The following is a 14853-nucleotide window of genomic DNA, read 5'->3' as shown; positions in this document are numbered from 1 at the left end:
TATTGGTAACTAAGCAACATGTACATTACATTACAGGTAACTCATGGGTTACATGTCCAGACACTAGTAAAATAGTAGCTAGTGCATTACATGGTAGCACAATGTTATCTAACTAAGTCCTGCTTTACATAGCAGGGCATTTGTTACTAAGCAACTCGTATATTTAATGTAAGGACATTGGTAACTAAGCAACCCATGCATTTACATGTCAGGAAGTTGGTATAAACTAAGTTACTAATGCATTACCTGGCAGGAAAATGGTAACTAAGCAATTTTTGTGTTACATGTCATGACATTAGTAACAAAACAACTCATGCATTTACATGTAAGGATGTTGGTATCTAAATTACTCATACATTACATGTCATGACATTCAAAACTAAGCAACTTGTTCACTATAAATACATAATATGGCAGGACGAAGGTAAACAAGGAACTCATAAATTACATGGAAGGATATTGGTTAATAAGCAACTGATGCATTACAATTTACATGACATGGCAAGTCATTTATTTAATGTCAGGATATTGCTGATTACATAACTAGTAAAGTACATGGCAGGACATTCAAGATTAAGCAACTTAAATATCATACTAAAATCTCGCCTGCATGACGAAACAAAATTATGATTTCACATGAATACAAAGCTTAATACCCCAATCTGTGAAGTAATGATATAATTAGGTGTTTGTGTCATTGAATGTTTGTAACTTTTGTAAGTTATCTTTCATGTTTCATTAAAACATAGAATAATTCATAGCCCTTCTTTAACATAACATAATTTTAAACTGCATTTTTTAAGTTTTTCCAACTGTTATTAGTTAAAATTGTTAATGGATTTAAACATGTGCTTACTTATACAGGAATGAAAGGCAAAGTAAGTGATGTTTCGAACTTTTATTCACTGCACAAAACAATACACAGTATTGAAATGAAAATATAATAACGTATATTAAAAGTTTTCAAACAGAAATCTGTATTCTACAAAAAAATCTTATTTATATGTACAATTAACAACATGCACCGGCAACATCAACAGCAACATTAGCACACAAGAGTGTCCGTGGTTGTTCTTGTTCCAGATCTCAGGACAGCAGAACTGAAAGTATTGCTTGACTTGAAATCAGGCTCTTTCTTCGGGTTTCTGCAGCCCTTGCATTTGCAAGTCCCTAGACACGGGAGCTTCATACTGTAGCAGGGGCACCTTTGTCCAATACAAGTCAGCTGATTAAAATTACCAGATTTTCCACAATTACAAGAACTCAGTGGTTTCAAACTGGGTGGATCCAGCTGTATTTTCACCTGTTTTGTCAATACTGGTACAATGTCATCCAAATTATCAATTAGGTTGGGAACACCCTTTAGTTTTAACTTCCGTGTTGTTTTCGATCCTTTCATTTTCCTTTCGACTATTCCTTTCTTAGATTTTTTGCCTGTTGTTTTTCTAATAGACTTTTTGTTCATGATTTTAACACTCCTTTTTACAGATTTTTGCCGCTGTGCCTTTTTAAGAAACAAAAATGTTTCAGATTTTTCCTCAGGTTTTCCAGAACAACCATCGGCTTTGTTTATGGTACAAGTGTCAGCATCTTCAAAAACATCCAAAGACTTAGTGTCCAATTGAACATTGTTGTCAGCTGATAAGTTCTGTGTAGTGTAAGTATTTGTGGATAGCAATATCTCTGTGCTACAACGTAATGAACTTTCAGAGGTGAAACCAACAGGTTTATCATTTCGTTCAGTGATGTTAATACCCTCTAAAATAATTGACTTGATGTTGTAGGTTTCACCATTAGCATTACTATTACACAAAACAAGCCCTAAATGAGAGAGGTGGATGTAGTAGCACAGTTTCTTGTAACAAGTCACCAAAACCTTTAACAATGGGTTGGGTACAAATAACCATTGATCCTTACACCAGCTGCACGACGGTTTTAACCTCATTTTCCCGCCAACACAGTTTTGGCAGACGAAATGTTTGCACACGTTGTGATTGGGGCCCATCGGCCTATCCAAGACGTTAAAGCACACATAACAACCAAGCGCTTGTCTTAAACACGGAAGCAAACGGCGCAATTCGCTCAACGACTCCGGATTTTCAGGATTTGCTAACATGACATGCTTGCATGTCGACGTATACAATTCTATTGCGTGCATGGCTTCTCATAAAAATGCGTGTCGTACAGCAATAAACGCTAAGAATATGCTTATGGTCCGAAATTAAGGCTAATTGAGGAAATATATTTTTCATGTTGTGTAAATATTGTGTACGTCATAGGTATTTGTGTAGGTGGTTACAAATCACTGATATATGCTATGGAATCTCTAACATACCTTTAACGGAGCTTCTCCGAGTTTTGTGGTGATAGCTAAACAAAAGCGACTTTCAGTAGTTTAAACCTTGTTATTTTAGCTCGTTTGCATAGAGAGCGCAAGGCTTATTTGAAACGCTATCCAGTCCGTTTTCAGGGACTAGAACCAGTACTTGGTGTATATGAGGAGATCTAAAGAACGCTCACACAGAAGGGATCGAAACCGTGACCTCCCGATCACCAGGCGGACACTATATCCAATACGCCACAGCGTAAGTGAACAACTAAATATGATGCAAACGTTGACATGTGGTATTTTTCGACATAACCACAACGGTATAGAGCTTCTATGTTTTACAAAAGTTATAATGACAAATATATTGTGTTCTATTTATGTATACGAATCATAAATGTGTAACAGAACGAGAAAACAGTCATGTGCGGAAATTAAATAAAATAGTGCAGATTCAGAGACGTAGATACGTCTATGACAGAAAAAAAAATTACACCTAAAAACAAAACAAACAAAAATCATAAAATAAAACATCGAACCTCGTTCATTTATTGAGTTTACGCTCGTGATATTCCAATAGCTATAATGCGTTTAGCAGTTGTAGAAAACCTACGTGCTTTTTGGGAGTTATAATTTTGAAGTTGTTTTAAGCACTGACATTCTGCAAATTGAATTGCAATTTACACTTCAAACGAAATAATTGACTTTATAATTAAATATTAAACAATAAAACAAAAAATGAAGCTTATTCTGTAATTAATGCAAATGCCGTTTGCTGTGGCATGGTTTCAAAAATGATTCTTATAATAAAAAGTCAATAAAGAAGTCTGATAAGATCTATGTTCTATATGTTTAATTATGCCTTCATATAAGAACAGGTTTATTATATATCTTAATTTATAATATTTTTTTTAAGACGTTATGCCAGATAAAGTTGCACTATAGCTTTATTTAAAACACGAAACATTTTAACGTTTGTCTGATTCTTAAACAGTATGACGAACGTCATCTTCGTCCAACACAACTAACATTACATTTATATGTAAACAGAATACATTGGTTGTTTATTGTTGATTTAAACAGAATACAGTGGTTGTTTATTGTTGCAATCCCTTCTTATATTACTATTGTTTATAACGGTCATAATGTCAGAGGATTTTAAATAAAATTTCCCGAAGATCGAGAGACGTTAACAATAAAGAACAATAAAAAAGCATCTTTAGAAAAATTACACGTCTTTGTTGAAAACTAATTTAGTGCGCTCGATTGCATAGAAAGACTTATGCTTATTTGAAAGGCCATCGAGTCATGGTACTAGAACCAATGCTTGGTGTCTATGGGGGAAAATATAAAGAACGCTCCCACAGTAGGGATCGAACCCGTGATCTCCGAATCCCTAGGCGGACATCATATCCACTACACCATTGCGACGTGAAGACACGTCATAAATAGTTGATACAAGAAATTTATGACAATGACATTGATGTCTCTAAAGTCTACTTTTGTAAACGAAATTTGTAGCTTCAGATAAGTCCAACACATTCAAGCCAAGATATGGAGGTGCACATGTTGCCTACAGTTGGTTAAGTTTCAATCCCATAGCATCATCACTTTTGTAGTTAAACAGAGTTTCGTTTTATGTAAAAATAATGGCGCCCGTATATGCCGAACACATCTGAACCAAAATATAGAGTTGTGCGTGCTTTCTTATATACTGGTTAATCAATATTCATTTATTTTCTCTTTTGACCTAGTTCAATCAGGCGTGGACTATTCTACTTCATTAAAATACACTCAACACACAAACGTCAGTTATCAGTGAACTCTGTAAAAACATGTTGTTCTTATATAACAAGCTTTTTTACTTTTGTTAATCGATTTATTTTTGTTTATTGATTTATATTATACATACTAATCAATATTTGAACTTTGAATGCCGTCCATGCGGTCTAAAAATGCAGTCCGTACGGTCAGAAACTCTGGTCTGTATCGTCTGCTCCGTGTGTGACATGGCCCGTACGAATTTGCAAAAATCATGATACATTTGGACGCAACTTTGATCTTATACTTATTCTTTGTATCATTCCAGTTTTAGAATGCATGTCTTTGGGATTGTATGGATGTTTCATATCGATTGTATACAATCATGTTTGTATACGTACCGGTATTCGGAAGTGAAAGTAGAAAACTACAAGGAAACGCAAATACACGCATTTTATTAAAAATGCATGCATACAAACTCGGTTTAAAGCTTTTGAAGTCTATACAATCTATGCACAATAGGAAGTGTGCTTACGAATAAGATAAAATATCGGACAGAGACAGTGACGTCATATCTCTATGAATAGATTGAGTCCGTATAGTCCTTAATACAGCAAACAATAAAACTCCAGACACTCTAGTAGAAGATATTATGTATTTATTATCTGTTATATAATGACAGAACACGAACTTTTATATAAAATGATTAAACCAGGTTTACCACAAAAAACGGTCAGTGCAAAGCTAGTCGAACCTCACACTTATCCCTCATTCAATCACAAACCAAATGCGTGTCTACAACGTTCTCATTCAAATGTACCTATGCATATAGAAAAAGAAAATATGAATGACAAAACGTGACACGTAATCTAATTCTACACACATAATTTTAGTGCACTATAGTAACATAAGTGTCGGGAAAAAAAGATAAGTTAATAGGGGTTTAAATCAATGGTAAAACAATACATATTGTCCACCTAGAAAAGATATTAAGCTATCAAGTAAGGGATGTATCTAAATTGTCAAACAAACTAGTTGAAGATAAATAAAATAATTATTTGTAGAGTGTAGCCTTGATGGAGTAATACCTCAAAACAGACCTAAGTCGAAACAAAACTATCGCAAGATTACTCTGAGTATTTATATACTCTCTTAAAAATTAATGTTATTTTTTTTAAAACTGAATTATGTATAACAACGGACCCTTGAATGAAATGACATTGTAACTCGACGGTGCTTTTTTGCGGTCATGGACTATTTTCAAAATGGTGGATCATTAGTGAAAAAAGAGGAAGTAAGAGAAAACTTCAATGAAAATGGTTTTAAATTGACAGATGTCAAGAAAGTTTCAATTATAAACGGTAAGTTTACTGGTTTTACATACGAGCTTTCAGCGCATGACTGACAGATACAGGTATCATTGAAATGGTAGCAAGTAATGTTATTGTTTTGTTCTCAGTTACTGTCGATGAGTCATTCTCAGCGATAAATGGTAATCTCCCGTATACGACTTTCGCAACTTAAAGCTATGTAAATTGTGCATACGATCAGTTTTATCAAACAATATTGTTGTGTATATGTTGTTTCTGCCAGCTGTCAGTACGGTTTACCTGTTATTGACTGAGGTACCCTTTGAATCAAGAGTTTAATTTTAAAATGAAAAAAATACACTCTTTAAATCAAATATATCTAGCCTTAGGCTTAGCTTTAGAGAGCTAGTGCCAAGTCCAACGTCTATGGATGTACAATGGGCTTGGTGCAATAGAAGATTTAAATCAGTAAAACAATAATATTTACTTCAACTGATACATAAGGTTAAGACCTTAAATGCCTTACTGATACATAAGGTTAAGACCTTCAATGCCTTCCTTCAGCTGACACATAGTGGAGGTTAACCTTTGTTAGCGTTTCGATCACCAAAATCCCCATCGGCGAATGGATCTTTCAGCTGGTGATTAAAGTTTAAAATCTAAGCTGAAATGGCGATTGTCAAAAAAGTCTATGTTTCTCTATAAGTGTATCATTATTGAATTTATTCCCTTTTTTAAAGAGAACTTGGTACCTACTCGGTACTTACTTTGAAATACTTTCACGGGTAATAACCATAAACACCACATGGGGTAAGAGATAATCCACTGATAACAGATACAATGACATGTGTTTCGAATAATCAAGTCACTTAACACAAGTCATGTGAGATGCATTACCGGAAATTGTGATGTTCACCGTCCAATAGGTTACGAGAATACTATGTGGGCGGAGTTATCTGGTGAACATTATTTTTGATTGGCGTCGGAAATGAAGTAAGAGTTTACAGTTTTACCATTTATGGAATGTAAAACTGGAAATAGAACGGGACATTAAAGACGGTTCTGGCATCATCCTCACACCTTTTTATAAAAAAATTGTTGCTTATAAAAAGTGAATTGCGAATGGTTAGCAATTAAGTACTTGGGGCGAGTAAGTTGTGAAAAACAAAACCGGTTAACAATTTGATGCGGTACCAATTTAATTCCAGTGCATGTATATTTCATGATGCATTGTGTCTATTTATAGAACTGATTTACACTGTTTTTCTACAGCCAGGTGATAATAATCATTCACTATACATTATGCCTTGTAAAACCCGTGTTTTAAGAAAGAGCGCAACATTATTGCTGTTGTCTGCAATGTCAAGTTCCATGCATGGAAAGCTTGCTTTTTTCCAACAGACGATGTACTGTACATGTAACTATAAGGACATACAATGTACAGTGTTTTTTTTTATGGCAATTTTGGGGCTGATATTCGGCCCCATTCCCCTAAAAAAATAGTATACATTTTCCCCCAATTTTCTAAAAAAAATCCCCTACAGCAGTTAAAAATTTTTTTAATTTTTTTTTTTAGAAAGAAATGTCTAATTGTAAATTTATCAAAAATTTATTTCATTTACACCTAACAAAGTATTTTACTATAATTTGTATGATTTTTTATTATTTTAAAGAGTTAGATTAAATTAGTTTTTCCCAAATAAGTTGACTTTTCACATGAATTGCATTTTTTCCCAAAATGACCTGGAAAAGGCCTGATGTATATATATATTGTGTCAATATTTGTTAATAAAAACAATCCAATTTGGTCCATTTTATTGATAACAAATGCTCAAATTTGCCATTTTATTGATTAAAAAATCCCAATTAGACTCAAATTGGCTAGGAAAACTGAGACTGTGCATGACAGCTTAACTGTTTGAAACTAATGTTGAAAAAATCTTTGATTTATATTTAAGAAAAAGAACAGAGACATTCAGCTTTGAATATTACATTCATGCACACATGTGTATTCATATAATAAATATCATTACATATAAAAGAGTGAATTTTTAATTTTCCCCTTTTCCTAAAAAACGATGCATTTTTCCCCTTCGGACGGGCCCCGCCACCATTCCCCTATAGGTGAAAAAAAACACTGACATAAGACATAAGTACATGCAGTATTTTAGACTTACGAAATAACCAGTTTGTTTGAATAAATAATCTATTGAAACTATAGAAAAATATGTCAATTCACGAATACATAGCAGTAAATGTATTTTTAAAGAATCAAGAAGCACCAGTCTGCTGCAAAAAATTATTGGGAGAAGGGGGGGAGCGGATAGGGTTACCCATCGCAAGACCCACCCAATTGAAGACTGGGGTGTCTTAAAGTTCTAACATTGTTTACTGTTTATGCAAATGCATGAAAATAAATATAAATGAAATATAAAAAAACATCAAAGTATTTGATTTCAGGTAACAAGAAATTTATTTAAATATGGTTTGTTTGATAATTTAATACACTGAATCATTGTTGATAATGATTATGTTGTTCATTGAGCAAATAAGGTTAAAATGTGGGTCATCATCGTAGGGCTGAAATTTGGCTACTTATCTTTTCCTTAGCGCCAACCTAGGTTTACCCATTTTGTGTTATACATTGGCTCACATGTGATAAATTTAGTGTCACTTTTTGTCAAAGAATATACTGCAGTGATTTTGTAACCATTTTGGGATCATGGCCAACGTCCTTTGATTTGATAATTTTTTAAACAGAAATTAGAAAAATGTTTGTTTGCATACAAGTAATTTAACCCTTTGCATGCTGGGAAATTTGTCGTCTGCTTAAATTTTGTCTGCTGAATTTGTAAAATTAGCATTTTCTTTGATTTTTTTCAAAGAATACTATCAGAATAGCATACAGTTTGGATCCTGATGAGACGCCACGTTTTGTGGCGTCTCATCTGGATCCAAACTGTTTGCAAAGGCCTTCAAAATTCGGTTCCCGAACTGAAAGGGTTAAAAGTTTAAATAAAAATGTTTGAATATTAGATTTACTAAGGTTCAACCGCAATAGGAAAATGGACTAAATGTTGCAATTGAAAAAAATAAATAATTATGATACCTTCAATTTGGTCATTAAGGAACTATACTTTTTAAGATTGGGAATGAGACCCCTTTTTGGCCCCAAATTTAGTCCTAAACAACACTGAACTGCAATAGTGCGCCTTAATAAAATGTAATTTTTCTGTTGATGCTGGGCTTTCATTAATTTGATCTTAAACTCCAGATTTTATAACCTCGGGATTTTGGTTTGACTAAATGACATGCATGCATCTTTTTGACTTGCGAAACTTTGAGACAAAGTGTCCAATGAACTTCTAAACCAATAAATATTTTTAAATGGTGTAAATTTCAGAAAGGGATAATGCTGCAAGGACCTTGCACACATATTTGTCTAGTAAATGGGGAGGAGCCAAAGCTCTGTTTACGTCTATATATTATGGTTAGACAAACAAAGAGATCATAATATTGTCTTATTACGTAATTATATGCTGATTCAGTATGCCACTAGTGCACAAGTGAATTGGAGATGCTGACCCAATTTGTTTAAGCTTTATACCCCTTATTAATAAAACTTATTTACCTCTTCCATTTCTCAAATTATCATGTTCTTGACAGAAAGCACCATTTATGCACCACCTACATTTGAGATTATCATGCTTCTCAGCACTTTTTAATAATTTTTAAGTCATGCATACCGGTACTTTGTACTATTTACTAATCTCAAACCTCCCATGTTTTCTTTTTGAAATCTGCATGTGACTGTAGATGTATATATTTTAATAATTTCTCTGTCAAAATATTTTCTTTTTCTCCAGGACATGCAATTTTGTTAATTTTATTAGCTCGACTATTATATATGAAATATATATAGTGGAGCTATCCTACTCACCCGGCGTTTCCGTTTCCGTTAGCGACTAATAGCGTTAGCGTGCAAATGTTAAAGTTTTCGTTCTACCCAAATTATTTTCATTGTCCCTTGACACTTTGCTTTCATATTTTGCATACTTGTTTTCCAACATCACCCAACCTATAAACAAGAGCAGACAACTCTTTCAAGCATTTTGTCATAATTATTGCCCCTTTTATACTAAGAATATGCATATTATTGATAAATCTATGTTAAAGTTTGCGTACTACCCCAAATATTTCCTATATCCTTTGACATATTGCTTTTATATGTTGCATACTTGTTTACCAACATGACCTCAACCTATAAACTAGAGAAGACCACTGTATCAAGCATTTTGACATAATTATTGCCCCTTTTACACTTAGATAATTGAACATTTTGCTTAAATTGCCATAACTTCTTTACCTCTTTATTTATGATCACATTTTATTATTACCTTGACAAAACAACACCTACCTGAATACCACAATGGATTCCACCTAAAAAATACCCCAGGCCCCTACCCAGAATCCCTCCCCTCCCCCCAACCCCCCCCCCCCCCCCATTTATTTTTTTAGCTCACCTGATTGCTCAGGTGAGCTTTTGTGACCGGTCTTTGTCCGTCGTATGTCCGTCCGTTAACATTTGCTCGTAAACACTCTAGAGGCCATATCTCTTGTCCTAATTTCATGAAACTTGGTCAGAAGCTTTGTCCCAATGAAATCTCGCCGAGTTCGAAACTGGGTTGTGCCGGGTTAAAAACTAGGTCACGAGGTCAAAAAAAGAAAAACCTTATGAACACTGTAGAAGTCACATTTCATGCCCAATATTCATGTTACTTTGTCAAAATGTTTGTCTTAATGATATCTTGGTTGAGCTCAAAAGTGGTTCCGGTCCGTTGAAAAACATGGCCGCCATTGGGCGGAGCAGTTTTACTTATTTGGCTATAGAGAAACCTTGTAAACACTCTAGAAGTTACATTTTTTGCCCAATCATCATGAAAGTTGGTCAAAACATTGGTTCAATTGATTTCTCCGACGAGTTTGAAAATAGTTGAGATCGGTGAAAAAACATGGCCGCTAGTGGGCGGGGCATTTTTCTCTATATGTATATAGTGGCAGTTTTCCCTATCTAGCCGAGTTGGAAACTGGGTTGTGCCGGGTCAAAAACTAGGTCACTAGGTCAAAAAAAGAAAAACCTTGTAAACACTGTAGAAGTCACATTTCATGCCCAATATTCATGTAACTTTGTCAAAATGTTTGTCTTAATGATATCTTGGTCGAGTTCAAAATTGGTTCCGATCCGTTGAAAAACATGGCCGCCATTGGGCGGGGCAGTTTTCCTTATTTGGCTATAGAGAAACCTTGTAAACACTCTAGAAGTTACATTTTTTGCCCAATCATCATGAAAGTTGGTCAAAACATTGGTTCAATTGATGTCTCTGACGAGTTTGAAAATGGTTGAGATCGGTGAAAAAACATGGCCGCTAGTGGGCGGGGCATTTTTCTCTATTTGTATATAGTGGCAGTTTTCCCTATCTCGCCGAGTTCGAAACTGGGTTTTGCCGGGTCAAAAACTAGGTCACTAGGTCAAAAAAAGAAAAACCTTGTAAACACTGTAGAAGTCACATTTCATGCCCAATATTCATGTAACTTTGTCAAAATGTTTGTCTTAATGATATCTTGGTTGAGCTCAAAAGTGGTTCCGGTCAGTTGAAAAACATGGCTGCCATTGGGCGGGGCAGTTTTACTTATTTGGCTATAGAGAAACCTTGTAAACACTCAAGAAGTTACATTTTTTGCCCAATCATCATGAAAGTTGGTCAAAACATTGGTTCAATTGATGTCTCTGACGAGTTTGAAAATGGTCGAGATCGGTGAAAAAACATGGCCACTAGTGGGAGGGGCATTTTTCTCTATATGTATATAGTGGCAGTTTTTCCTATCTCGCCGAGTTCGAATCTGGGTTGTGCCGGGTCAAAAACTAGGTCACTAGGTCAAAAAATGAAAAACCTTGTAAACACTGTAGAATTCACATTTCATGCCCAATATTCATGTAACTTTGTCAAAATGTTTGTCTTAATTATATCTTGGTTGAGTTCAAAATTGGTTCCGATCCATTGAAAAACATGGCCGCGATTGGGCGGGGCAGTTTTTCTTATTTCGCTATAGAGAAGCCGTGTAAACACTCTAGAAGTCACAATTTTTGCCCAATCATCATGAAAGTTGGTCAAAACATTGGTTTTATTGATATCTCAGACGAGTTTTAAAATGGTCGGGATTGGTGAAAAAACATGGCCGCCAGGGGGCGGGGCATTTTTCTCTATATGTATATGGTGAAAACATATGAACACAGTAGAAATCACATTTTTGGCCCCATGTTCATGAAATTTGCTCAGAACATTTATTTCCTTGATACGAGAGTTGAGTTCAAAAATGGTTCAGGTCAGTTGAATAACATGGCTGCAAGAGGGGGGCATATACTCAAGAGCGCTTATGCCAAGGATCATGAAACTTCATAGGTACATTGATCAGGACTTGCAGATTCCTATTGATTTTTAGGTCACTAGGTCAAAGGTCAAGGTCACGATGAACCGAAATAGTAAAATGGTTTTCGGATGATAACTCATGAACACATATGCCTAGGGGCATGAAACTTCATAGATACATTGATCATGACTGGCAGATGACCCCTATTGATTTTCAGGTCATTAGGTCAAAGGTCAAGGTCACGGTGACCCAAAGCAGTAAAATGGTTTCCGGATGATAACTCAAGAAAGCTTATGCCTAGGATCATGAAACTTCATAGCTACATTGATCATGACTCGCAGATAACCCCTATTGATTTTCAGGTCACTAGGTCAAAGGTCAAGGTCACGATGGCCCGAAATAGTAAAATGGTTTCCGGATGATAACTCAAGAACCCTTAGGCCTAGGATCATGAAACTTCATAGGTACATTGATCATAACTTGTAAATGACCCCTATTGATTTTCAGGTCACTAGGTCAAAGGTCAAGGTCATGATGACCCAAAGCAGTAAAATGGTTTCCAGATGATAACTCAAGAAAGCTTATGCCTAGGATCATGAAACTTCATAGCTACATTGATCATGACTCGCAGATAACCCTATCGATTTTCAGGTCACTAGGTCAAAGGTCAAGGTCATGATGGCCTGAAATAGTAAAATGGTTTCCGGATGATAACTCAATAACACTTAGGCCTAGGATCATGAAACTTCATAGGTACATTGATCATAACATGTAGATGACCCCTATTGATTTTCAGGTCACTAGGTCAAAGGTTAAGGTCATGATGACCCAAAATAGTAAAATGTTTTCCGGATGATTACTCAAGAACGCTTAGGCCTAGGATCATGAAACTTCATAGGTACATTGATCATGACTCGTAGATGACTCCTATAGATTTTCAGGTCACTAGGTCAAAGGTCAAGGTCATGATGACCCGAAATAGTAAAATGATTTCCAGATGATAACTCAAGAACGCTTATACCTAGGATCATGAAACTTCATAGATACATTGATCATGACTGGCAGATGACCCCTATTGATTTTCAGGTCATTAGGTCAAAGGTCAAGGTCACAGTGACCCAAAGCAGTAAAATGGTTTCTGGATGATAACTCAAGAAAGCTTATGCCTAGGATCATGAAACTTCATAGGTACATTGATCATGACTCGTAGATGACTCCTATTGATTTTCAGGTCACTAGGTCAAAGGTCAAGGTCACGGTGACCTGAAATAGTAAAATGGTTTCCAGATGATAACTCAAGAACGCTTATGCCTAGGATCATGAAACTTCATAGGTGCATTGATCATAACTCGAAGATGACCCCTATTTATTTTCAGGTCACTAGGTCAAAGGTAAGGGTCACGGTGACCTGAAATAGTAAAATGGTTTCTGGATGATAACTCAAGAAGGCTTATGCCTAGGATCATGAAACTTCATAGGTACAATGATCATGACTCACAGATGACCCCTATTGATTTTCAGGTCACTAGGTCAAAGGTCAAGGTCACGATGACCTGAAATAGTAAAATGGTTTCTGGATGATAACTCAAGAACGCTTATGCCTAGGTTCATGAAACTTCATAGGTATATTGATCATGACTCGCAGATGACCCCTATTGATTATCAGGACACTAGGTCAAAGGTCAAGGTCACCGTGCCAAATAACGTATTCACACAATGGCTGTCAAGGTCACGGTGACTCGACTTTGAAAAATGGTTACTGGATGATAACTCAAGAATGCTTACGCCTAGGATCATAAAACTTCATAGGTATATTGATCATGACTCACAGATGAAATAATGATGAAACTTGACCACGATGTTTGTCTGGACAACATCTAGGTCAAGTTTGACATTTGGTAAAGATTGAATGAACCGACTTCTCTCAGGTGAGCGAACTAAGGCCATCTTGGCCCTCTTGTTTAACATCATCTAATAAATTACCCACCCCACATTATACCCCCCTCTCACCCCACCCCCCCCTACCCCCCCCCCCTCAATTTTTTTTAAACATCATCTAATAAATTACCACACCCCACATTATACCCCCCTCTCACCCCCCCCCTACCCCCCCAAAAATTTTTTTTTCCTTTTTATTTTTGAAAGATCGTCTAATAATTAATTGCATATGAACAATTTCCCCATGATGGCTTATGTTATACTTTCAAGCACTCGAATAGTCGAGTGCGCTGTCCCCTGACAGCTCTTGTTAAGGGTACTACTTGTTCAATAGATTTTTTTCCTTTCTCATAGTTATTAGAAGAAAATCCTGCAACCTTTTCCTTCCTCTTCCATACTCATGTGCCCTTTCATTCATTGATATAGCTAATTTACATTGGGCTGAAACTATTTCAACTTGCATAGTAGTTCTTAATTAAATACTAAGATATTAAAAAAATATGAACAACATTGGCATGATACGGTCAGTGATTTTTTCCCAAATATTGCAGGTTTTTTTACAGGCAATTTCCCAATGGCAAAGAATAACATTTTTTCTCAAACATCTGGCCTAAATTTCCCCAAAAATGATGCCAACAAACATGTTCAATTAAACTAAATGATTTGTTTATTGTGTCTATTCTACAAGGGTATCATTCAGTTTCTGTTGCACTTTATAATATGAATACAAAACGCAGTTAAGCATGCACTTATAAACAATTATACTGTTATTTTATAATCATATTAAATCTGTTCCATTTTCCCAGTGTCATTGTTTATTGTGCTATTTTTCACAATCAAAAAGGCACAGCTGTAAAATATACAATGTATATCCCAAAATATCACTGATGGTAAATTCATTGTAAGAAAATTTTAACCAAGGTTGAAGCTTATCCCAATGGGTCAACTCATTGTAATAAATATATACACAATTATCAAACAGTGATGTTATTGTGCCAATTTTTCAGGTTATCAATAGTTGATTGCTTATGTCACCTGTTTATGTATGATTGTATGTATAAAACATACATGTTCCAAGATAAACATTTG

The 14853-nt window shown here is 35.3% G+C and overlaps 2 protein-coding genes across 3 annotated transcripts in view; one reads left to right on the top strand and one right to left on the bottom strand.

The window, feature by feature from the left end:
• Nucleotides 1-883: 883 nt before the first annotated feature.
• LOC127834003 (E3 ubiquitin-protein ligase MSL2-like) lies at nt 884-2286 on the bottom strand. The gene has a single exon (XM_052359540.1). It carries the CDS (start codon nt 2156-2158, stop codon nt 1046-1048), a length of 1113 nt encoding a protein of 370 aa, XP_052215500.1. The 5' UTR covers nt 2159-2286; the 3' UTR covers nt 884-1045.
• Nucleotides 2052-14853, top strand: part of LOC127834002 (cytoplasmic protein NCK2-like) — a 43898-nt gene continuing 31096 nt past the window's right edge. Inside the window, exon 1 of one of the 2 annotated variants that reach the window (XM_052359538.1) lies at nt 2052-2585. In XM_052359538.1, coding sequence (XP_052215498.1) covers nt 2496-2585 — 90 coding nt within the window. In that variant the 5' untranslated portion in view covers nt 2052-2495. Of the gene's footprint in view, nt 2586-5153; nt 5449-14853 lie in introns of those variants that run through there. The other variant, XM_052359539.1, reaches the window with a different exon arrangement.

The sequence above is a fragment of the Dreissena polymorpha genome, chromosome 6, assembly GCF_020536995.1.
Source record: "Dreissena polymorpha isolate Duluth1 chromosome 6, UMN_Dpol_1.0, whole genome shotgun sequence".
In the NCBI taxonomy this organism is placed as follows: Eukaryota; Metazoa; Mollusca; class Bivalvia; order Myida; family Dreissenidae; genus Dreissena; species Dreissena polymorpha.
This window is presented reverse-complemented; position numbering and strand designations above follow the sequence as displayed.